This window comes from Episyrphus balteatus, chromosome 2, assembly GCF_945859705.1.
Source record: "Episyrphus balteatus chromosome 2, idEpiBalt1.1, whole genome shotgun sequence".
NCBI lineage: Eukaryota > Metazoa > Arthropoda > Insecta > Diptera > Syrphidae > Episyrphus > Episyrphus balteatus.
In genome coordinates, this window is record NC_079135.1 from 22,565,199 (window position 1) to 22,592,004 (window position 26,806).

The 26,806-nt window shown below is 27.5% G+C and overlaps 1 protein-coding gene across 2 annotated transcripts in view; it reads left to right on the forward strand.

Moving 5' to 3' along the window:
• LOC129908532 (proton-coupled amino acid transporter-like protein CG1139) overlaps nt 1-26,806 on the forward strand; it is a 73,909-nt gene that overhangs the window by 27,568 nt on the left and 19,535 nt on the right. The window contains exon 1 of one of the 2 annotated variants that reach the window (XM_055985108.1): nt 2,180-2,505. The exons of the other annotated variant lie outside the window; for it this stretch is intronic. Within the exon in view, the coding sequence (XP_055841083.1) occupies nt 2,452-2,505 (54 nt within the window). The 5' untranslated portion in view covers nt 2,180-2,451. Of the gene's footprint in view, nt 1-2,179; nt 2,506-26,806 lie in introns of those variants that run through there. 2 annotated transcript variants of the gene reach the window in all.

Genomic DNA, 26,806 nt, shown 5'->3' on the forward strand with positions numbered 1-26,806 from the left:
AGCCATCGAAACCTAAAAAATTGTTTAATTTAATATTTTTTACGAATTTTTAAAAAAATGTTACATGAGAGTAACGCTGGGTCCGAAAGGGTTAAGAAAATCTGAGCATTTAAAATTTTATAAAAAAATTTCCGAAAATTAAAAAAAAAAATTCGATGTATTCAATATTAAAAATAGTAACTATTTTGATTCGATCAGAGATCCAAAGTAAATTGATTTATTTTAAAAATTTAATTACAGAATTGTGCAAGCGATTAATTAATTTTTTGTTATCTTCAAGAAATGTTTCCCCTTTCATATAATCAAACAAATTTGATTCCGTCCTATATTTGAACCCCAACGGAATTTTTTGTAATATTTATGGCGCATTTAGTAAAAAAAATAACTGAAATTTGATCTAGACAATCAACACGAACGTGTTGGCATGCATTTCCAAAAAAAAATTATATGCAAACAAAAAATAAACAAACCCCTTCCCTTTGAGGTAACCACTCTTCGACAAAAATAATAATGACTTCAAGTAGAAGACAAGACAAAAAAAAAATTACTCACAAAATAAAAAATTTGAGAATAGCTGTTCAAAAATTTTCCACTCATTTTTATCTTCAGGGCACATAACCGAAAAAGAGTTGAAACAAAATTCAAACAAACCTTTTTTTTTTTGCGTAAGTTAGATACATATCTCAAAGATTAACAAGTAATAAAAACAAAAAAAGATAAGCTTAAAAAAGAAACAAAATTTCATTCACAAATTAAAAAAAAAAAAAAAAATACAAGAATGACGTTAGAGTTAGATTGTAATAGGGGACTTTTTTTTTGTATATTCATGATTTTATGCAAATAAAATCGTCATAATTTGTAAACAAAAATCAGCTGTTTAAAGTTGAGATACACTTTTTAATACTATGTTTTGGGATAAAAATAAAGATACATAAACTCTGATGATGATGATGATGCTGACCTTTACAACAACTATGTGTTTACAACAACAACAAACACAAGTAAAAAAAACAACAAAACCACGTGCATTCAAAATGTATCCGATGCATGAATCTCAACAAAAATCTAATAATAAAAAAAAATATAAATAAATAAAACAATTTTAAGCTCCAAAGACTAAAAACCTTCTCACTCAACGCCACAACCTCTCCACCATACCTCTGTCTATATTCTCCTCATGAAAAAAAAATAATATACTCCATGTAAAAATAAAGATTATACGCATTAGTAAGCATTTCTCCATTTCCACATTCGTAAACTAATGCTTCGTTAGATATTCATAAGCTTTGTAGATACAAAGATACAAATCAAATACAACAACAAAAAAAAAATAAAAAGAAAAAAAGAAATAACAATTTGCTGTTGAGATACCTACTTTTTTTTTTTTTTAAACAACACATGCGCACAAATGTATATAAACACATACATCTAAGCATTTGCGTCTAAACAAAAGTATCTAGATACACAATCAACCAAACTCCACACTCTGAGTCAGTTTAAACAAATACACACGACTTTAAAAATCTATTAAATAAAAAAAAAAGAAAATAAAAAAAAAGTTTGAAATTTCAAAAAAAAGTATCTACAAAACTTAAACATCGCAATTTTGTAGATTCACTCCTATACAACTTCTAACAAAGTCCAATTTCGAATGAAATTCAACTTTGTGTATATGTATAAATTTTTTTTCACTCTGGTGGAATTGATTAGTCAGCACCATCAGCATACAGGCGGCAGCACTTTCGCACAAAAAAATTTTTTTTTTCAGTTGTTCTCGTCTCGTCTATATCTCATTCATTTACCAAACCAACCAACAAAAACCCAAACTGAACCTCTCTCTAACCGAAAACCAAACCCAAATGTATATCTCTAAACTATGTAACTTCACTGTGCTGTGTTGTGTATTTCAACAACTGTGAAGTGTATACTATGCGAAAAAAATGATTTTCTGATATTTTTTCTCCAACAAATCGGCAATGTTGGCATTCTTGCTTTGGACTGCAAACTGTTCGGTTGTGTTGCACAGAAAAAAAAACAAAATTAGAATTATACACTGAACGCAACATTTGAAAAAAAAAAACACATAAAGATATAATATCTAGATACTTATAGATTCTTTTTTTTATAGGAATTTAATATTTACATATATTAAGTCTTATATTCAATTTAATTAAAAAAAAAAATAATTAAATCGATTTTTTAAGAAAAAAAATTAATTTTTAAAAGTTTTCGATATAAGAAACGCGATTTTCGAAAAAAGTTTTATTCTTAAATTTCCTTATTTCAAAAAAGTCTTACGGTTTTGTACTTAAATTTTTCAAAAAAATCTATCTCGTGATACGAAAATTTCAAGCTTGGATACTTAAATTGATCTTTTTTCGAACTAATTTTCGAACTTGATTTTCGGAAAAAATTTTCGAATTATTGGATTTGAATCTCACTGGACGAAAAATGAGTTTTCACAAAAGCAACTCTAGAACGCCTCTGGCGCCAACTGAATACACCGTGAGTAGAATGCATAATACATTTTTGAATCCTTGTTGTTAGTGTTAAGTTTTTGATTGATTCATCATCCCTCCGCACCTACAACAACTCTATACCACTCTATTTCCACCCCCAATGAAAAATACTATTTGCAAAAAAGATTATCAAAATTCGTGTTGGTGTTTTTGAGATAATTACATAGCGGTTTTTGAGAATGTTTATAGTGTCGCGTGATAAAATATCCTTAAAAAAAAGGACGAAAAAAATATAATTATGTCATTTTCTCTTTTTTTAGTTTGTCCGTTACTAAGGATACGAATTATTTTGGACGAAAAATGTTTGGAAGTAAAAAGAAAAAAATAGAAAAAAAAAACAACCCCTATGTTGAGTATGTTAAGTTCGGTTTTGGTTGATGAAAAAAATGCATTTTTTTGTATGAAGTGTGTGTTTGAGTTTGTGTGTGTGTTTATTTGTATGTATATTCAGCGACTTGAATTATAGTTCTAGATAGAAATTTTTAGCTTGAATTTTGCCAGTGAGTGGAATTTTCCATTCATGTCGAAATGAAAAAAAAAACAGAAAAAATTACAAAAAAGTAAAACTAAAAAATGTTGGTTGTAAGCAAATTATTGAAAGAAGGTTTGCGGTTGCGTTTAAGTAGATTTTATTGGTTTGTCGTTTAGTTTTGAGTTTTTTTTTTATATTTTATTTATTTATTTATTTTTTTTATGCTTACTTTTTTTATTATAATGAAGCTTACTTAAGGCGGTTAGTTTTTTTGTTCTTCTTTTTTTGTTGATGTTCTTTTTCTTTTTGCTTTCTATTGTTTTATGTTTTTTTTTGTTATTTCATTGAAGGCAAATGTGGGAATAATGTGCTTTATTAGAATAGGGTCCTTTTTTTGTGTGTAAATGGTAGGTTTTGTGTTGTTGTGATTTTCGACCTTTGGTTTTCTATTTTTATAGGAAAGATGTAGGAAGGAGAAGAAGACAGTGAAATTTGAATATTGTTAATGGATTTTGTGGCGGTTATTGTTTTTTTTTTATTTCAATTTTTTTTTTATTCTTTTTGATTGAGTACTTGATTATGAATGATTATTAAGGAGGAAAGAAGGATTTTTGGTCTTTTGTTTGTTCATTGAATTATAATTTCTTTGAATTGTCTGGATTTAATTGCGTCAGAAATTCTTTTGTAAAAATTATAAAAATCAAGTTCTTGACTTTGGAAGTTTTTTTTTCAATAGAAATTTCATTGCATGTGCTTTCATTTCGTTTATTTTCTTTTTTTTTGCGAGGTATTTTTTAATGAATTTTTTAATCTAATTAAATTCAATATTTCTATACACATTTATCTATAGAACGACACCTATATTGACTATGAAATTTCTATTGAAAATAAGTATGGGTAAGCAATTTTTTAATGGCTTAACACATTTAGGCTTTAGACATACCTATTTCTATATAATAACGCCGGTTAGAATATAGAGTTATTTATAGGTATCTAGCTTTTTATCTAAATTAGTTAGAAGCTATATCTGCCTAGAAAAAAAGCAAAACAAAATTAATTATAATTACAAAAATATTATATAGGGTAGATAGATAGTTAATTTGCTTCGGGTTATGGGGATCCCCTTGTGTATAAAGATAAATAAAATGGATAAATAAGTTTCGTCACCATAGTATTAGTTAGAAATTTATTAATATCATAGTTTTTTAGAATTTTGTGGTATGTCAGAATTAATTTTGTTCAAAAATTTAACATTAGTGATTTAAATTTAGTGTTTTACTTTGATTATTGGCAATTTTATTCAATACACTGAGGGAAAAATCAACTAAAAATCAACGAAAACCACGTTAATTCAACTATTTTTTGGAATGATTTTGCGTTGAAGACGAAAATTTTAAAATCAAAGTAGAACAGCATAAGTTTAAAGTGGTTTGCCGTTATAAAACATCTTTAAAACAAAGTTGTTTCAACTTTAAAAAAAGCATCAATTTATTAAAAAAAAAAGAAAAAATGGACAGCCGCTGGGGATCGAACCTACAACGCTTGGTTTATTAGGCGAATGCTTTAAAAACGTGCTGTCTTACTGTTGAAAATTAGAGTGATTAAATGCAACAAAAGCTGAAGTCCAACAAAAATAAAAAAATATTCTTACGTTGTTTCAATTTTATTTTGAAGAAGTTTTAACTTTAATTTTTTTAATTTTTTCAACATTAAATCAACGTTGAACATTTTACATTTTACGTGGCGTTTTTTCCCTCAGTGTAATGTTAAATGTACTTTAAAATAATTAAAGAATTCATTTGAACTCTCTGAGCTTCTAAAGTCTAAACGATTAAAATTCTTTTATGATAACTTCAAACGAAATAATTTTCTCAAATTAAAAAAAAAGTATTTTTTCTTTAATAACAAAATTTAAAATGAAAAAACAAAATTATAAAGTTAATGTAGGTAAATATTTAAAACTAAATAGTTTTGTAATATATTTTGTAGAAAACCGAAATAAAACAAATTGCATGACAAGCTTGCACTTGCTTGCCCTTAAGGTTCAAGTTGCTGAACATCCAAAGTTTTCGAAAAATGTATCGAACGCATTATTTCAAAAATGAATAAAACATCGAAACTACTCGAATTTTTCAGTCTTTTGTGATTTTAGCCTCTATGAACTAGTTTTTTACGAAAATTATTGAAAGTCATCATTGTAAGCGTTAATATTTCCAAAATATCGTGCTTAGAACTTCACCGATTTGATCGAAATCGAGTTTTTTTTTTTCAATTCTGTTTTTAGCACAAAAACGTGACAGTAGGAAATTTTGCACTTCAAAGTTAGAAATCCTTCATATTTTTGTATATTTTGATTGAATATTGATACTATGAAAACTTAAAAATTTCAACATAAAGTCGATCCACCATTTTGGCAAAGCTGTTAGACCATAAAATAAATTGTTTGTTACTAAAATAACGTTCGCATACATTTTGGCAAAAAAAGAATTTGCGATGTTTCCTTTATATTCCTTATTTTTTTCTACAAATCAGATACATAATGTGAAATTTAAAAATATTTAAAAAAATGATAATTTTTGACAGTATTTTTCCATAGTAATGGTAACATTTTCTAGCAGTAAAAGTTTCAAAAAAAAAAAAAAAAAATGCTAGATTGAAATTTTCAAAACTTAAACAATTTTTCAGCAACTTCTTTCCCTTCCCAACCTCACTTCCTGCCATAAAATGCGATTGAATCGATTTTTACCCTTTTTAATCAACAATTTTCTTATGACCATTTTTTTTATTACTGACATTTTTTTTTCAAAAATTACTTGCAAGGGACTAAAACACAAATTTTAATACATAGATTCCTCCCAGTAGCTTCTTAATAGACAATTATTTTCCAAAGTGATGTATTCGGAGGAGACATCCCTTAGGTCAAAAGTATATACCCAAATTGCGAATTGCGCAAAAAAAATTTGTTTGGGGTCATCAACCCGTGCCTCTAGGGTTAGGCTGTATGGGAATTTTGTAACTATTTCTTAATTTTTTTCTGTCGAAGTAAATCATATTTTTTTTTTTTTAATTTTTGTTGATTATGGGCGGAAAATCATTCCTTCAAAAGGTCACGTTAAAAACTTTCCCTTAAAAAAGTGTTTTTATGTTTTATTTCGATTTTTGATGTAATTTCATTAATTTATAACTTTTTATTGCATACATTTTAGTGCTTTTAAGATTTTTTAAATTGTTATTTGAACTTTTTATAAAGTATCAAAAAAGTCAGGTGGCAACTCTAAAACTGCTTTTTAGTGCTTAAACTTTCCTAAAATTATTTTGGTTCAAACTAATATAATCCAATTTCCTAAGACAAGTAGTTTTTGAAATTCTTTTCTGAACAATAATTAAAATCAAGGTTATATTAATTCCCAGCATAATTGTTTATTATTTCAAATTTATTATCAAACGTTTGATGTTGAATCGAGTAATTTTCCATAGATTCACAATATGCAATCAATCAAATGATTCGGTGGTTTCTGTTTTATTTATTAGGTGGAAAATGTCACCGACATTTTATTGATTTAAATTATTTGCAAATATGATTTATTTATCAAAAATTTAATTGAAACTCGTGTGGAGGGAAGCTTAATAATATACAAAGTGTGGGTACTTATTGACCAAACTAATCACACTCATTTGTCTTATGAATAATAGGAATACACTGGAAAAGTTGTGGTTATAGTCTCCGAAACTGATCCAATAATTTTGTTTTTAATTGAAATTTAATTGTTCGGCAACAAAATCATCAAAATTCATCAATTCGACATGTCTTTCTCTGTAACACGGCAAGTTTAATTCACAGTTTTAAATTTCCTCATTTGAAGGGTCACTTTAAAAAATTTACTTTAAAGAAAATCCCTTAAACATTTCAAAGCTGTTAAAAAAATCGTAGTTAAACAGAAAGACCAGACAGAATTACGTGTCTCACTTATTTTAAACTACATATCTGCTATCTTAACTCAATGTTGATTAAGTTCTTCAAAACTGTGATTTTACAAATTCAGAGCTTATTTGATAAAAAAATAAATTGCACGACTGGGGTCGCACGTACTTGCTCTTATGCTTAAAGTAACTATAATGTTAAAGCTTTTTATTCAAGAAATTTAAAATTTGATATTTTGAAGAAATTTCATAAGTAGTATAAAATAAAATGCACGACTGGGTTGCACGAACTTGCTCTTAGAGTTAAAGTTGCTTAAATTTTTAAGACTTTTTATATAGAAATTTGGAAAAAAAAAATTCGTTTTTTAAAAAAAATAAAATAAAATCTAAAATTAAATTGCCCTCCAAAACAAGTTTGCAAAAATTTCAAAAAAATTCAATGTCCCGTTTTCGAAAATTTGATTTTTCAAAAAAAAAAATTTCAAAATTTTTTTAAAAATCCAAAAATTATTTTTTTCAAAATCTTATTTTTGGCTTATATTTAAATTATATAAATGCTTCTTCACAAAAAGTTTCGTTGAAATCGAATAAGTAGTTTCGGAGATAATCGGATTTGAAAAAAACGGTTCTATGGCAGGTACCGTTAATAATGATTCTCAAAAAAAAAAAATTTTCATTGAAAGATAGACCTTAGCTTAAAACTAACAGTTGAATTTTTTAAACAAAATCGTTAGAGCCGTTTTCGAGATATTTCAATTTTACTATAATCGGTATATGACAAGTACCGTTATTTTTGGTCCAAAAAAATTAATTCCAAAAACCCCTCTGGAGAGTCGCCAAATAACGCTACATACCAAGTTTGACATTAATCGGTCCATACGTTTAGGCTGTAGCTCCTTATACAGACAGACAGACAGACAGACTGACAGACAGACTGACAGACAGACAGACAGACGGACTTCCGGGACCCACTTTTTTGGCATTGTCTACCATCGTAATGTCATGGAAAAATGTTATCTCAACTTTTTTTTTTGTACGAATGCATAACTTGATATATAGTACCTATATCGCAAGTAAAAATATTATAATTTTGTACCTAAACAAAATTTATTGACTCTATGCCCTGTTGTCATTTCTTATTAAATAAGATTAGGAGACAACTTTTCATTAAAACCATCTAAGCTAGTTTTTATGATAAGAGATATCATTGACGCCCTTGATTTTAATTTCTACTTGTGAATCACCATGCTTTTTTAAAACTAATTTTCTCAAATAAATAAATAAATTAAAAATAAAAAAAAAAAACGCTCGTTTGTTTTTACTAGGTTTGAAGAACTAAGAAGATCCGAGTAATAGAGTTAAAATCATTATATTAATAATTTTAACTCAGAGTTCATGATACATATAAGCTTATTAAAACAACTATTTTGAGCACTTTTTACTTGCGATATAGGTACTATATCAAGTTATGCATTCGTACAAAAAAAAAAGTTGAGATAACATTTTTCCATGACATTACGATGGTAGACAATGCCAAAAAAGTGGGTCCCGGAAGTCCGTCTGTCTGTCTGTCTGTCTGTATAAGGAGCTACAGCCTAAACGGATGGACCGATTAATGTCAAACTTGGTATGTAGCGTTATTTGCGACTCTCCAGAGGGGTTTTTGGAATTAATTTTTTTGGACAACAAATAACGGTACTTGTCATATACCGATTTTGGTAAAATTGAAATATCTCAAAAACGGCTCCAACGATTTTGTTTAAAAAATTCAAATGTTAGTTTTAAGCTAAGGTCTATCTTCCAATGAAAAAAAGTTTTTGAAAATCATTATTAACGGTACCTGCCATAGAACCGTTTTTTTTTCAAATCCGATTATTTCGGAAACTGCTAATTCGATTTCAACGAAACTTTTTGTGAAGAAGCACTTATATAATTTAAATATAAACCAAAAATAAAATTTTGAAAAAAAAAAATTTTCGAAAACGGGACATTGAATTTTTTTGAAATTTTGTTTTTAGATGTTGATTAGTGATTTCTACAAAATGGCATACCAATTTTATTTTTAAACTTTTTATCCAAAAAATCATTTATAAAAAAATTGTTTTTTAAAAAACGGCTCTAACGATTTTGAAAATTTTTTTTCTAAAAATGCATGTTAATATATCAATCAAAACTGCATACTTGTTTGGAGGGAAATTCAATTTCAGATTTTATTCTATTTTTTTTTTTAAAACGAATTTTATTTTTTTTTCCAAATTTAATATAAAAAGTCTTAAAAATTTAAGCAACTTTAACTCTAAGAGCAAGTACGTGCGACCCCAGTCGTGCAATTTATTTTCTTATACATTATGGTTTTTTTTTTACACCCTTGATTTCGTACTTACATTTTAGTAATATTCTCACTCCAAAGAAGTTCCTTTTATGTTTCTTTAGACTAGTCAACACTACAGGTACACCATAGTGTATGAGTGTTTTTTTTTCAAAAAATTAAAAGTAAGATTGAATAAATCTAAAGCTCGATCCTTTCATTAAATATCGAAAGTTTTAAAATTTAAAATGGATTTTTTCTTCATGATTTGAATTGTAAATAATTATTAAATAATTATTAAAAAATAGATTAACAATCTTTTTAATTATATTATCAATAAAATTTTCCATATTTAAAATTATTATTTAAAATTTCAACCAAGACTTTGAAAAATAAAATATATTTAATGACCATATAAGCAGTAAAATTTTAAGTTCATTTTTTATTTATTACATTAATGTTCACATTCTATGCATAACAAATAATGTTAAAATCTGTTTTGATAATGACTCTATAGAGAATGTTGTAAACTTTAGATAAATTACAAAATATTATAAAAATAAACATGTTGTTGGAAGTTTTATTTTAATATTTTGTCAAGTTTTTTTTACTATCAATAAATTTTAATTTTTATTTTCTAAAATAATAATAAAATTTCATTACACTTTAAATCCTTTTAGAATGTGTGTGCTTCTTGAAATTGCATTGATTTAAGATAACAAATCACAAAAAAGACTCATGTGAATAATATCATTACACACATATTTGTCTACACTTATCATAACTTACGTAGAGTAAAACCTGTATAGTGTAGATAAATATACTCAATCACACTATCAATTCTTAAAATGAAAGATAAAAGTGAGTAAAATAGACAAAAAAAAAAACCTTCCCCAGATAAGACCACCTTTTAGTGCAAAATACTTGCCACTTTGAAAACAACAACAATGTGTCGAGTTATTTCCGGAATTAATGGCAATTTGTTAATCAAATAATTACTACTATCACGCCTACGATTTCATATGCTTTTTCGTTGTTCTCTCCCTCTCTCTAATTTTTAGCATATGACTACGTAATTTTCAACTTTGATACGAACAAACATTATATGAATCAGTTGAAGGTATAGAAGGAATATAGGGGATATCAGCAGACCAAAAGATAAAAGATATGAGTGCCGAGACTATTTATTTTCCTGATAAGTTTTTTTTTTTTACAAAAATAAAAAAATTAAGGTTATCAGTAATTAATTTTGGCGAAAAGATTTTTTTTAGTATTTTTTTTTTTTTTTCTTATTAAAAAAGTACTACGCCGTAACATTAAATAATAATTGCTTATGAATGGTTTTTAAAGGTGATAATTGATAAATAAATTTTATCAAAATTCAAATGTGAAATGATTAATCACCAAATTAATAAATTAACTAACACTGAAAAGTTGCGTATTAGAACTTCTAAACTTTTTAAAATTCTAATCAAAATAAACGAAAAACATTTGAGGATTTTTATTAGTTTCCGAAGATACACTTTGATAAGTGTACATTTTTAAATTTTATCAATAAACCCTGATATACACTGTCATAACGTCACTTAAAAATTATAGTAGGCAAGAAAATACCTTATTTAAAAAAAAATATTTAACACTGGTGTCAGAAGTAGGAAAACATTTTTTCAACCACTCATTTTGAAAGGTAGTTGAACTCAAAAAATTTCTAAATCTCCATGAAATCATTCAAGAAGGTAAAAAAAATATTTTCTTTTACATCGATCGATATAATTTTTTTATTCTTATTTCCACGAATGGAAATGATTAATTTCGCAAAAAGCTAACACGACCTTCACACTTAATTAGGTAAATTAATGATATACTCGAGGGAGTGTCTTTTCGTCTTTATTTTCTTGTTTTTTTTTTTTAATACTGTAACCTTATATGAATGTGTTTGGTCAATTATCACATAATTTTCTTTGATATTTGGTTTTTAATTTCAAGTCAAATAATCGATTAAATTTTGTAAACAAGTTGCATTCGTTTACCTGGAGTATTTGGAAATTAAATTTGTAAGGATACAAATAATACAAAACTATATTTTACTTCCTAAAAAGGTTAAAACTTCAAATAAATTGAATTTTATCTTGTTTTTACAAAAATAAAGTACTCATACGCCATAGTGAATTTAATTGAATTGATCAATTTTTGATATACTTGAGGCTAAGATATGGTTATTATTTAATAATAGGTATCAGAAATTGCTAATTGCATTTTAAATAGCTTTTTTTTTTGGAATCCTTTTACTATGAAGTTAAGAAAGAGGTTGTCTGTAAAGCCGGGTTACGGACGATGATTTTACGTAATAATATCGTAAGAAAACAGGTTGTGTGCTTTTGTTTAAAATGAGTCAATTGTAGCGTTTATTTATTTCAAACAATCATAATTTACAAGAAAAAGCTAAAATAAATTACCTTTTTTCTTTTCTCATTATATTATTTTTTTTATTTTAAAAGCTTACAAAAAAAATTATACCATTAAAAAGCTAATTATTTCTTCTAAAGAATAAAGCCCTTTTTTAAATTTTAACAATGCCCAAAAAGTATTAAAATAATGTATTGAAACAATCATTTTTTATGAAAAAAGTGAAAAAATCACTTCCATCACCCAAAAATAAATTTTTTTAATATAACAACCCATAATAAATTTTATACTACCTGAAAGCTTATTGCTTCAGCTCAAAATATATATATCGATCATGGGTATTACACATCTACAAAAAGAGCTAGAATTTTTTAAACTCGATTAATTTTCAAAAAAAAACATTTTCTCACGCTTTTGAATAAATTATTTTCAATGACAATCTATAAAAATATCATGCTTATAATTTCACCTTTCATATGACGTTTCAATCTTATTTCTGCGATGCCTAGAAAAGAAGTTAGAACCATGTCGAAATTCCAAACTGAGATTACGGTACTTGTAAAAAAAAATAAAAACTCACCCAAAAATACCCCAAAATAAGTAGGTGTTTTTCAAAAATTCATATTTTGAAACGCAGAGGCTTAAAAAAAATGCGTATTAGACCCCTAAATTTTTTTTTAATTATCTTTCGAATGACGTTTTTCAAATTGTCAAAAAAAATTTCCCTTACCTATAATCACTACTTTGTCAAAGGTCTACCTCATTTTTTTGTTTTAGAAAACCATTTATTACTTGGTTTTGAAATTTTTTAGATTTTCACCCTATTAAATAACAGATTTTTTAAAAATCTTTGATGTGTATTAAGCTTTTGTTAAGTATCTTTCAAATAAGCTATTAAAGATATTTGTATCTCTAATAGTTTATTTTAAATTTTTAATTGAAATTTTTGACGCACTGTGAAAAGTTTCAAGTGGAACGGGAGAAAATGGCGTCACTTTTTTGTGGTGGCGTTTTGTTGAGGTCAATCTAAAAAAATGTTATAAAATGTGAGTAAAGAGCTTGATCTCATCTTTTTGCATATTGCCCTCGTCGACATTTTTTGTAGTTTGACTTCAATCGGATTTAAAATGAAGTGGTGTGAAAGATCTCTAAATCTCACAACTTCCTAAATGTAACCCAATTAAAAAATGTCAAACTGTGCCCCACTTATTATGAAATTTCCTACATTAACCTTAGAAATTAACAGCCAATCATCAATACAACCTACTTCAAAAAAAAAAAATCTGCATTCGTTCATAATTCCACTTTACTGATTCCTTTTAAAATAGAAGACAAAAAAAAAAAAAAAAAAACAGAAAAAAAATACACCGATCTGTTAGACACAAGTTCTGACTTCAATTCTTTGCTGCGCAATAAAAAAGAATTGTCCAGTTAAGGAGTGGAAAATTCCATCAATCGTTAGAGCGCGCACACATTGGCCAATATTCCCAATGGACGTTTATTTTCATTTCTTTTTTTTTTGTTTCCTCTTCCCCTTTTGTTGTTCCTTCTACAGAATTGTTTGTGAATTAAGTATCAAACGTTGGCGCATATTTATTTAAGGTTTGTATTACTTTGATGACCGGGAATGGTCTGAAGATACAAAAAGATAGGAAAAAAACCGAAACAGCTTTTGTGTCGTGTGTTTGAATTTAATTACAATTTTTATGGTATTTTTTTTTTTTTTTTAATTTTTTGCTGATGTTTGCACGCAAAAAAAGTACACAGTAGACAAAAAACATGCGCGAACGTGAAGTTGTTAGAACAATAATTCGATTTGATGCACAGTGGGACAGAGTTGAGTCAGAAAATTGAAACAATAAAAAATCGAAAAATGTTTGAAATTTGGAATATATACATATTTTACCCTAAAAATTTAGGTCAAATTTTACCTATTCAAAACCTTTTTAAAGAACTAAACGGAAAAATTAATATGAAAAATACTAGGAACCTGCATGCGAAGTTAAAAAATTTTAATCCTGTTTTGGTATCAATTTGATATTTTTAAACTTCTTTCGTAAAATTTTACAATAAAAAAAAATTTAATGAATTTTAATTTATTTTTCCAAATTCTACGTAATATCGTCCCCACTGTTTCAAGTTCGAAAGAATATTAACTTATTTAGCACACCCGCTTTCAGACCTTGGCTTTCAATAATTCCAAGCTTCTCTCCGAAGAGAGAACAAAAAAAAATTACAATTCAAATTTTTGCCCCACGCCATCATCACTTCGAAAAACCGACACAGACGTCTGGCACACGAGTTACTTTTTTATTAATGCGGCATTTTTTTCTGCTAATAATAGCGGCTCTTGTTGCAATTTGCAAAAAAAAAAAAAAAATGACAAATCGAGTAATACAATACCTCAGATGAAATTATACTCTTAGCACTTGTTGTTTTAAATTAAGTGTGAAATGAATGGATCAGCGCCACTGGAATTACATTAATTGTAATAGATTGAAAGTATTGTAAATTTTCCACCTTGTTATTTTTCATTTGAATGTGTAGGTACACAGGTAATTGAGTTTTCATCAGTTCAAAAGAATTTGTGTTATATAAATATTTTCTTTTACCTTGAGAGTTAATGGATTCCAAAAAAAAAAAAACAAAGCTATTTAAAATGCATCATTGAACACGATTGAATATGAAAACATTCAGGTGCAAGGTCACACTGGTGAGTAAGTTACTTAAACACAATTGAAATGGTTGTATTTTGGATTAGGGTTTTAGAAGGTTTTAAAAAAGAATTTGGCTTGTAAGGAGAAGTTTGGGTCTTAACAAGATCAAGAAAAAAATATGTAAGGGCAATTATTCGTTTCTTCATTTAACTTAAATTGCATTGCAATTAAATTATTTGAATCTTTTTTTTGTGTCGATTAACATTTTCCTTACTACTATATATATATATATATCAAGTTATGCATTCGTACAAAAAAAAGTTGAGATAACATTTTTCCATGACATTACGATGATAGAGAATGCCAAAAAAGTGGGTCCCGGAAGTCCGTCTGTCCGTCTGTCTGTCAGTCTGTCTGTCAGTCTGTCTGTCTGTATAAGGAACTAGAGCCTAAACGGATGGACCGATTGACTCCAAACTTGCTATGTAGCAGTTTATGGAGACTCTCCAGAGGGATTTTTGGAATTAATTTTTTTGGACCAAAAATAACGGTACCTGTCATACAAAAATTTGGGAAAAGTTTAATTTCACGAAAACGGCTCCAACGATTTTGTTAAAAAAATTCAAATGTTAGTTTTTAAACAAGGTTTATCTTTTGAAGAAAAAATTTTTTTTTGAAAATCATTATCAACGGTACCTGCCATAGGACCACTTTTTTCAAATCGGATTTTCTGCAAAACTGCTAATTGTATTTCAACGAAATTTTTTATACAAAAGCATTTATATACTTTAAATATAATCCAAAAGTAAAATTTTTAAAAAAAAAATAATTTTTTGATTTTTAAAAAAATTTTGAAAATTTTTTTTTGAAAAATCAATTTTTCGAAAACGGGACATTGAATTTTTTTGAAATTTAGTTTTTAGATGTTGATAAGTTATTTCTACAAAATGGCATACCAATTTTATTTTAAAACTTTTTGTTCAAAAAATTATTTATAAAAAAAATAGTTTTTTAAAAAACGGCTCTAACGATTTTGAAAATTTTTTTTCTAAAAATGCAGTAAAACTGCGTTCTTGTTTTGTGGGGCGATTTGATTTCAGATATTGTTTTATTTTTTTGAAAAATGAATTTTATTTTTTTTTATTTGTTTTTTTTTTTTTTTTTGTTTTTATATACTTACATTTCCCAAGTTTCTATATAAAAAGTCTTAAAAACTTAAGCAATTTGAACTCTAAGAGCAAGTTCGTGCGACCCAGTAGTGCATTTTATTTTTTTTTTTTGAAAAAAGATTTAGAAATTTTATTTTAATAAAATTTTTTTTCCTTAAAATTCTTTATAGGTAGTACAAGAAATTAAATTGTGTACTTATTTTATTGTTATTAATTAGTTCAAAGCATTTGGAAATGTATTTTTGTAATTTAAAAAAAATTAAAAAATTTTTTTTTAAGTTTTTGTTAAGTTTCTTACTAATTTAAAATATTCTTTAACGAATTTTTACATAAAAGCTTTAATATTCTGAGCAAATTTTGTCTCCACGGACGAAATTTTGTATCTAGAAAAAAAAAAAAAACAAAATTCTTCTTAAAGTAAACACCAAAACTCAGTAAAATATACGTAAAAAATTTTAATTTATTGATTTTAGGAATGGAAAAAATTTCGTTTCTTCAAAAAAAAAAAAAAAAATTGGTGAACAAATCGCCATAAAATCGTTAAACTTTAGAATCCATTATCCTTATATTTTTACTAGCCCAATTGTCTACAAAATGTAGACGGTACTTGGTCACTTGTTTACCGTCGTCTTTTAACAGTCTCCGATTTTTAGACCGTGAAATTTTCCTTTTGTACATCACTTTTGAATAGTTTTGGGAGAGATTTTGTCAATGATTAAAAATTGTTAAAAAAAATTCATGAGGTAAATTACCCTAGAGAAAATTAAAGAAAAGAAGAAAAAAAATGCTCCGTGAGAAAGACAGTACAGTATTATAGCTCCAAACAAATATTTGAATAGCTGAGAACTCTTATAGTGAAGCTTAATTGTTTGAAATTTCTTATTATTACTTTTTTCTGACTCTTTTCTCGAATCTGGCATCAATTTTAGTTGCATTACAAATACTACATTACTTTCAATATGAAGATCCTAAATGCCAATTTTGTAATAATAACGTGATTAATAATTATCTTTTAAAATTTCAACTGATTTAGTTATTTTAAAAAAGAAAAACAATTATTTTATCATTTTAAAAAGCATTCACTCTTGTGTTCACTATGGCGTATACGTATTTTTTTTTAAATATTTTTTTTTTTTATAATGTTTAATAAAAATGTTTTTGATTCAATTAAAACTATTTGACACTAATTAAATACTTTGTTTTTAGAATACAAATGTATATACCTACATAAATTGTCATATTTGCCTTTTATCAATTAAAGATGTATTTTCCTTAAAGTTAATTTCTAAAGGTCAATGCTTTTATTGAAAGTTAATTTAATTGAATTTCATTTTCATCACCCCCAAAAAAAATTGTCTTCCTTCCGCATCTGAAAATAAAATAAATTCCATCCACTTTCACTCATTCTATCACAACAATAAAAAAAAAAACATCTAAAATTCAAGGATAAACAGACCGATGGCGCCAACGATTTTTCTCTCATGTGGTTTCATGAGACATCATTTTCCTAGATACAAACCCGCACTCATAAAAGAAGGAAACAAAAAAAAAAATAACAATTTTTCATTTCCACCCAAAAAATATTTGTGACTTGTGAATCCTTTCAATTTCTAGTTGCATGTTGACATGATATTTTTTTTATATTTTTCCCAATTTACTACTTTCATTTTGCTCCAAAAAAAAATAATAATAATTTGTTTTAAATATTTTCATAGTTTGAACTGAAATTAACAAAAAAAAAAACACAATTTTTTATCTACCACAAAAAAAAAAATGTTGATAAACAAAAAAATTATTTTAAATCAATTTTTTTGTTTTGTGAATTACCAACTTCCAGGTTCACCATTTATCGTGTGAACTATTATAACTTTTCAATTAAGAAATTGCGTCGTGTGTCTATCAAATGAAATATAAAAAAAAAACAAATAAAAGCTTTAAGTGGTTTCTCCTCTCTCTATAACAATCCATAATTATGGCAAAACATGAATCAAAAATGACCGCACGCTCTGTGCTCATGTTTATAGAATTTGTTTTTTTCTCTTCTATACCAAAGAATTCAATGCATTCATATATACAAAATCAAGGGGCACGGTAGTGCCCAGCCAAGTTCTCTAGCAACTTTGGCACTACACCCTTATTTACAGGAAACAACTCAGGCCATTTTCGACCCCCCTCTAACTTCCACACCAAAGATGCTAGAAATTTCAAACTCGCTTCATTTATTGAGCTTGTCAAAACCAAACTCCTTACAAAATTTAAGCCTTTTACGATGAGTAGTTTCTGAGATATAGGGCTTCAAAAATCGCAAAAACCGTAACTGACTGACTGATTCACTCACTCACTGACAGATCATCAAAATTATCTAGAACTTCCCGTTAACGTAGAAACTTGAAATTTTACACGGTGATAGGGCTTGTGGTGCATACAAAGGGAAAAATCGAAAATTTGAGATTTTCAATTCAGAGGGCGTGGCATCCGCCCATTTCCGCTGAATTATCATCAAATATTATAGAGCACTTCTGATTATCGTAGAATCTTGAAATTTGGTAGAATGGTAGAGCTGGTAGTTTGTACAAAGGAAAAAATTTAAAATTTGAGAATTTCAGCCAGGGGGCGTGGCATCCGCCCATTTCCGCTGAATTTTCATTAAATATAATAGAGCATTTCTGATCATCGTAGAATCTTGAAATTTGGTAGAATGGTAGAGATGGTAGTTTATACAAAGGAAAAAATTTAAAGTTTGAGAATTTCAGCCAGGGGGCGTGGCAACCGCCCATTTTCACTGAATTTTCATCAAATATAGAGATTTTCAATTCTACAGCCATACCTTGCAAAAAGTAGTGAAATCACAACAAAAACATTACTGTTAAAAAAGGAGCCAAGTTCTCCTATGTTGAAATTATGCTGGCACAAAAAGTACTGAGATGTAAAAGTGTACCAAGTTCTAAAGTTTGGGTTCAAATTCGTATCAATAAAATTTTGATTGTTTACTTGGCAATTTTTGAAATAACTTTAAAAATCGGTAATTAAAAGAAAAATTGTCAAGAGAACAATCAAAATTTTATTGATACGACTTTGAACCCAAACTTTAGAACTTGGTACACTTTTACATCTCAGTACTTTTTGTGCCAGCATAATTTCAACATAGGAGAACTTGGCTCCTTTTTTAACAGTAATGTTTTTGTTGTGATATGTATCAGAGAAATATCTCGTGCTTGAATGTTGGGCGACAAACGACACACAACAATTTCCCTCACGTGTCTGTCCACTTTATTTCCATTTCAATTTATGAATTATCAATTTAAAAATAAAAAAAAAAAAAAAATTCTAAAATGTTAACTTAACGTTTGACGGGACACGACGACGCATATAAAATATTTTCATTTAAAAGTTAGACCTGCAACAAAAAAAAAAAAGGTTGAGCATTCGCATACCAAAATAGAAATGTATCTCAACAACTACTGGAAGTATCTTAAACAAAAAAATGCAAAAATAGAAAAAAAAGTTTCCTCTGGACACTTGATTCAGAGACAGAACTTTTCAATTACTGTCAATTGCTGCACTTGACTTAACATGACGCAAATGGGGAAGTTAACTTAATTTTTATTCGTGTTTTGTGTGTGTTGAGGAGATTTTTCATATAACTTGCACACCTTTTGCCATTCCTTACGCCATTCAATATTTATTGCCACATTCAAATGAAAAATGACATTAAATTTATTCAGAATGAAAAAAATAATGATTGCCTGGAACTTAAATAAGATTTGTAATTTAATTAGTATTCTCATTAGTTTAAAATTGTTATGTAATTGAAATAATAATCATGAGTGTCGGCGGCGTTGCTTAGCGTTGGTGGTGGCATAACTTCAATTACTGTCTGAGACATTTTTATTTTTAAATTTACTGTCTACAATTATAATTTTTTTTTACGTAATAATTTAAGAACATTAGACAAATTTTAGAGAGTTTTTTTATAGCACAAAAAACTGATGAATAATCACTAAATAGATATATTTTTTATGCAATGAATAGGAAAAGTTACATGAAATTAAATAAAAAACTAACGTGAGTTGCACTGTAGTAGTTTTAAATAAATTATTTCCGATGATGACACTGTGGGAAAAAATTATTTCAAATAGGTGTCATATAGATTTCCTTTTAATACGATTTTACTTTATTAATTCGATTAAACTAAGACCTTTCTATTAGATTTTGAACAAAAAAATTGTCTTTTAAATTAATCCTGACAAGTAGAAGAAAAGTAAGAAAAATGAGCATTGTTTCATATTCTGAATCACTATGGAGTTTGATTTCATTGGTTAAGCCTGGTACGCTGTTCGCGCTAAATTTTAGCAGAGATAAAATTCCCATACAAGTTATCGATAATTTGTATGGGATGCATTTTAGCTCAGATACAATTTTTCGATAATTTGTATGGGAGCTAAAATTTAGCGCGAGCTGCGTACCAGGCTTTATAGGTACTGCGTTTCTTCAATGATTTTAAAATCAATGAAGAAATTAAATTTTTTTTTTGTAGTTAGACGAAACTATTCACTTTGCGACTGTTGATTTTAATTCTAAAGTCAGAAAAAGTCTTTTATTCATTTTTTTTTTTCAAAATGTTAAATTTTTAAAAAGCTTAATAGTGAGCATTAAAAAAAAACAGCTGAATCGTGTCTAGGAGGATGTATATGGGCCTTCTAATAATAACAAATTTTACATTAATTTAATTTGCTTTCTTTTGTTATAAACACCCTTCTAGGTAAAATATTAAGTAGCAAAAAATCTTAAAATGAGGGTTATATATTTTATTATTAATTCTATTCATCTGATTTTTTTATCACAAACTGCACAATTATTTTTCATACTTTAACTTATTCATCTCACTCCTTCAAAACTATAATTTGTATGAAAATTCAATGAAAAATAAAAGCAAGCTCTTTGAGTTTGTCATTAAAATTAAATATTCTATGGTAATTAGTTTGTTTTTTTATTTTTGATCTTCATAGTATGTATAATATTTGTATGCAGTTCAAAAAAAATGAATACATTTTCCAAGTAGTGCAATGGTACCATTTCAAAAGTGTTCTTTTCCACTTAAAAAAAACACCCTTTAACCCGAAATATTTTGTTGGTCATATTTTATAATTTTTTTCTTTGGTATATGAAACGGCCTTACAAAATTTTATCAGCCTACCACTTTTTTTCAAAGAGCAATTGGTAATATTCTGATTTTTGCTCTTTAAATAAAAGACTATTCATAAAGAGTCCGATAACTTTTTACATGATGGTCGAGAAATTTTGGTATTAATTTTATTCGATCAGGCGTTAAAAAATACCTAAGAATCATGGATCATATAAATAAAAATATTTTATTACTTTTACTATGATATGCAATAAGGCAAGTGCAACACAAAAAAAAATCTCTTTTATCTACCCTTCCAGATGGAATACAAGGTGGCCCAATATCTCAAAATAACTCTTATATTGAGTACTATAAATGATGTAAATTTCATGCTTTTATCACAAAGTGCACGATTTTGTTGCTAAGCCGCCCCACTATAAATATTTGTTTATTTTAAGCGGATGATTTATTTTATAAATATTACAATTCTTGTTAAATAGTAAAAAAAATTCAGACTTAGGCTAGGCGCACACATGCGATTTCAGTCGTGCGATTATTCAGTCGCAAAAATGGATCACACGGATTTCAATGCCGGTGAACACACATGCTTCTAAAAAATAGCCGCGATTTAAAAATTGAAAAATGTCCCATTTTTTTGGCGACGCGACTGTCGCAAATTAAAATGGAACAAATGGATCAGTATAGTTGTGCATGTGCACACACTTGCGACTAAACTGAAAACGACTAAAAAGTAGCAGTCGCAAAGAGGCCAAATCATGCGCACACATGCGATTTTCAACCACTCGATTTTTTAGACGCAAGAAATGAAACACAATATTTTAAATGAGAGCGCACAGACTTGCGATTTTAAAATCGCAAAGTTTAAAAAAATGGATCCGGTTCTATTTTTCGCGATTTTTTTTGCTGCACATAAGGATATATTATAAAGTATATAATGCACCTGCCCGCACGTGCGACCCTTGGAACAATTATTTTAAGTACAATAATGGATATACTAGAAAGTGTTGTATAGTGGATAGTTATAAACCATAGGAAATTTAAAAGGACAATTCCATAGAATTCATAAAAGAGAAAACCCTCAGAAATTTACCCAGTACTATAGAATGAGTATACAATGCTTTGGTGAAATAATGGTACTCGTAGGGCCTAAAATAAGAAACAAACATACACATTGCAGAGAATCTATTTCTATTTCTAATCTGGTAAACAAGCTGTCAAACCCTTACCAAATTTTGAGACTTGTATCACTTTACCACTTTTACCAGAGCTTACATTTGTTCCATGAATTCACCTTATCATAAAATCCGATCGTAGATACCATTTGTATGAAATATTCCATTACGAACGGATTTCGTGATTGTTTTCTTTGAGGTCATTTGACCATTAGATTTGAACAGTGAGTATCTCCTGGCTCTTTTGATCTTGAGATGATGCATTTTATCGAAAAACGGTCAACTCTTTTTCGACCAAACATAATGTTTTTTCTTGCAATAAAAAATAGTCGCGCGATTTTTTAGTCGCAAGTGTGTGCACGGTAATTTTATGTTGCGACTGCGATTTTTTAGTAGCAACGACTGAAAATCGCATGTGTGCGCCTAGCCTTATACTTAGTACATAAATGCTATTTTAAGGAAATAAAAAAATCGCATCCTATTGCATACATTTTTTTTTCCTTTTATGAACGATTTATGTATATACAATATACATATTTTTTTAATAAAAGCTCTTGCAATCTAGTCATGCATTTTATCTTTTTCTTCCTTTTTTCTCGGCGCTGTTATGATCTCGATGTCGAGGGGATCATAACCTTCCCACGTTACTGCTTCACACTAGTGATCCGCCTGTGGGGTTCGCCGGGTTGACCTCAGAAATCGGCGGCAAGCCTCCCGGTTTTGTATTGTTCCGTTTCTGAGGCCAACTGAATGCTGGTGTTTTTGCATTTGCTTGTACCAGGAGTTTTTAGGCCTACCTTTCTTTTTATTTTCTTTTTATTTCTAGTCATGCATTTTATATGTTATAAAAAAAAAACATTTATATTAGTTAAAAGAAAAATTAATTTTTAGATTTAAAAAAAATTGTTTTTTTTTCAAAGAACAAAGTTTTGAACATTTGGACATTGACTTTTTGAAGTTTCGGTTTTATGTGCTGATTTAAAAAATTAATCTTCAAACAAAGTCACACAAACTTTATTAATTTTTTTTTTTTTCAAAATTATATTTATAGAAATAATTTTTTTGTAACAATTTTGATTTTTATCTTAAATTGCATTTTAATAAAAAAAAAGTCCCATACATTCTTTTGATCTCAAATTCAAACGTTATTTTGCTTTTGAAAACGAAGTTTTTTTTTTTTTTTTGTATAATATAAGCTTATAAGTTATACAAATTCAAGTAAATTGAACTCTAAGAACAAGTTTGTGCAACCGATTCCTGTATTTTATTTTTCAAAGGATGTAAAAAAATGGATGTTTTTTTTTTTGTATCACAAGTAGGGTAATAGTTTTAAAATTAAAAAAAAGCGGAACCGTTTCAACGGAACTAGTCCTATAATTTGATTTCTCACTATCATGGAAACTATGATTCCATTGACTTTTTTTTGTCTAAGCCTTTGATAAAGATTTTCAAATATTATTTTTGGAAAAATAAATGTTTGAAAACGGGTCGATAAATTTTCTTGAAATTTTGTTTGAATGGACACCATGGTATACCAATTTTTTGAAAATTTTTGAAAAAATTTATTAAATATGTTGTTGTTTTTTATTTTGTTTTTTGAAATAAAACAAGACAAATCGCATATTTCATTTGGAAGTCAAAATCATTTAAAAAGATGTTTTCGCAATTTTGAAGACAAATATGATATTTTTTGACTAATTCTAAAATAATTTCTTTTTTCATTTAGGTATTTTATTTTTTTTTACGTAATTGGGTTTAATTTTCTAAGGAGCTTTTCGACAAGGGAAAAAATGAGTGATCTGATGCTGACCTGACATTTTATTTTTTTAATTTATAATAAAGATGATTTTTCCTTGAAAAAAATATTGTATTTCCTTTGCATCACCCTGAGTCTAGGGTAAATAAAATACTTGAGAAGAAGTTTATTTTAAACATTTTGGAAATACAAAAACTGAATCTTTTTCAGATATCGGAATCCTTAGGCATTTAAAAGAAAAAAAAATTGTTACACTCATGAAACTTGGCAAAAAGTTTGCTTTTAGGATAAGAACCAATAACATAAAAAGTCTATACAAAAAAGTTGGGTGGAAGGGTGTTTTTTCGCGGACAAGAGGGAGGGGGTGAAGGTCAAAAATATACTGAAAAAAATTGTTTGTCGAATATCATCATATGACACATGTTTTCAAGGTATTTTTTGTATGCTGAATCTAATGGCATTCAAATAAAGTCAATATGATTGCTCTAAGAAAAGTTATTACCGATTAAAAACAAGGGTGCTTGTTTTTTAACTTCAACAAGTAAAATATAACCGAAACCCATGTACAAAAAACATGCTACACTGATGAAATTCGGGATGAAGGTTTTAGATAAAGCAGAGACAAAGGATTCATAAAGTTCTTGAAATTATTTTTGGTGAAAGGGTGTTTTTTTGATGGGTTAAATTGTGTGTAAGGAAGGTATCATAACAGCTCACTTAAATTTTATTAATTTTTAAAACTTGGTGTAAATGTTTTGGTTGGTATAAGAATTAAGAATCTATAAAGTGTACAAAATTATCTTGAGTGAAAGGGTGTTTTTTTTTATAAAATGATGAAATTCGGAATTAGTACCACAAAAACTAGGAAAAAATTGTTACACCAATGAAATTTGGTAAAAATGTTTCATTTATAAAGTGTAAATTTTCGTGAAAAAAAACGATTTTTTCTTTGGGAAGCCGCCATTTTGTCAAAAATCAAATTTTGACTATTCCTTCGTTTATTGCCTGCATTCGTCTATCTTGAAATTGAATCTTTTGGTTTTTTTTTAAATTTTAAGTGACTTGGATCAGAGATATCTTGCTCACCGCCAACACCTTTTTTTGGAGGTCGTCTAGCAGATCTACTACAAAAATAACGGAACCCAATATTTTTTGAAATACATGGCGAATTCTTTTAATACATTAAATTTGCTATATGAATATGTATTTTTTATGTTCATATAATTAAATGCCTCTTCACAAAAAATTCACAAAAAAGAAGGTTTTTTGCACTTACAACTAGATATAACCCCTTAAGATTTATTAACTTTTACGATTTTTCAAAATAAAAACAAAAGTTACACATACACCCCAGTGTCCCTTACAAATAAATCATAAAAACTACTACAAAGCCAAATAAGAATTGCTAATTTAATAATAAAACAAGTACTTTTGTTAACAATTAACTAGTTGTTATTTTTAATATAGATTTTTAGTATTTCGGAACGCTTAAGAACCTTTATCGAAAGTGAAAACAAATTGTTAAAACTAACGTTAGACAGTACTCAATAGTTCATATAAACGGAGTGGACTGTATTTATAATTATGTTTTTGTATACCTTTATTTGAATATTAAATAAATGGTTTCTGAAATAAATAACTTAGCTTAAGTAGATATAAAAATAAATTTTTAAACTCAATTGCAATTAATTTGTTATTTTGTTTATTTATTTATATCAAGTTTTTTACTACCTCCCACGTTTTTTCTTTACTTCGAAATATCTTGACGTTTCAAGTGTAAAAAATTCTCTACAAAAAGAAACCACTTATGAACTCTATTTACTAAATTCATTGATGATCGACAGGATGAGCATTTAAAAAATGTTGGCAGTAGTCTATCGATGATGATACCATCGAAAAAACAGTCATCAATGGAAAGTTTTTGAGTTCCCAAATATATCTCAACTCAATTAATTAAGATTCTTATATCGTAAAGAAGAAAAGAAAATAATAATAAAAACACAACCAAATATAAATAAATTTAAAAAAAATAAATAAATAAAAATAAACCCCAAAAATATTCGCACGATGGAAAAGAGCATCATCCACAAGAAGCATGATCGTAGTCAGCCGACTACAAAAAAAAAAACAGTATTTTTATTTATTTATTTTTGTTGTTGTTGTTTTTTTTTTTTGTATTTGGTATAGTTTGCAACAAACTATGCGAGACGAGTCATGTTGCCAGCACACGGAAGGCATGCAACAACCACTTTTTTGTGAGTCTCATTTTTGGCACTCATGGTCGCGTCGCGTTGATCGACGCCGACGTCTTCGCCGTTTTCGTCGAGTCAAGCTCTTGGCGTCTAATTAATGCATTAGTATTTGTGATCGTTTTTACCACAATTATCTATTACCTACTGAATGGCGTCTACGTTAACCTCTCAACCCCACCCCAAACAAACTAATTGCACATACAAAGCAGGATGAAACAAAATTTAGATGCATTTTGATCTTAAAGATACTGTGCACTTGTTTGTTGTTTGACGCAAATTATTTTTTTTATTTTGTTTTGTTTTATAATTTTTCGTTTTTTTTTTTTTTCTTTTTATTTATTTTATTTTGTGTTTTTATATTTTTGGCAAAGAATTTCGACAGACGTTGTCTTTGACATTTAAATTATAATTTTTTGGTTTCGTTTTTGCTTTTTGGGTCCAAAAATATTAAAATTAATTTTAAGATAGGTACTTAAAAATCTTTTCCCACGATGAAAAGTTTTTAAATGTGTCTTCTGTTTTTGCTTTAAGTGGGTGGTTATTAATCGTGAGAAGATTTTTATTTTTATTTTTCAAAAAAAAAATTTGAAAGATAAATTATATTGGTAATAAGTTTTCTTATTAAGAAAATATTTGTCTGGTAAAAATAATAAGTAAAAAAATTTCTCTCAGCAAGTACAAATTTAAGATAAACATTTAGAAATTATTATAAGACGAATTGTTTCAGAAATTTTTTTCAAAAAATTTTAAAAACAATAAGTTTGAAAATTTGACTGAAAAAAGGAAAATTTCAGTATAAAAGAATGGGCTTATAAATTGTTTTGTAACTACTTACCTAAAAAAGAAATGAAAGTTTATTTAATTTAAAACAAATCAAGTCCATTATTTTGAAGGTTACAATTTATAGAAAGAGTTTACTTAATGTGTTCCACTTGATTGATCGCGTTGTAAAAAAAAACCCTATAAGTGCCATTGATGAATGCTTTCTATTATTTTATTTTTATTCATTGTATTGATCACAACAGTTC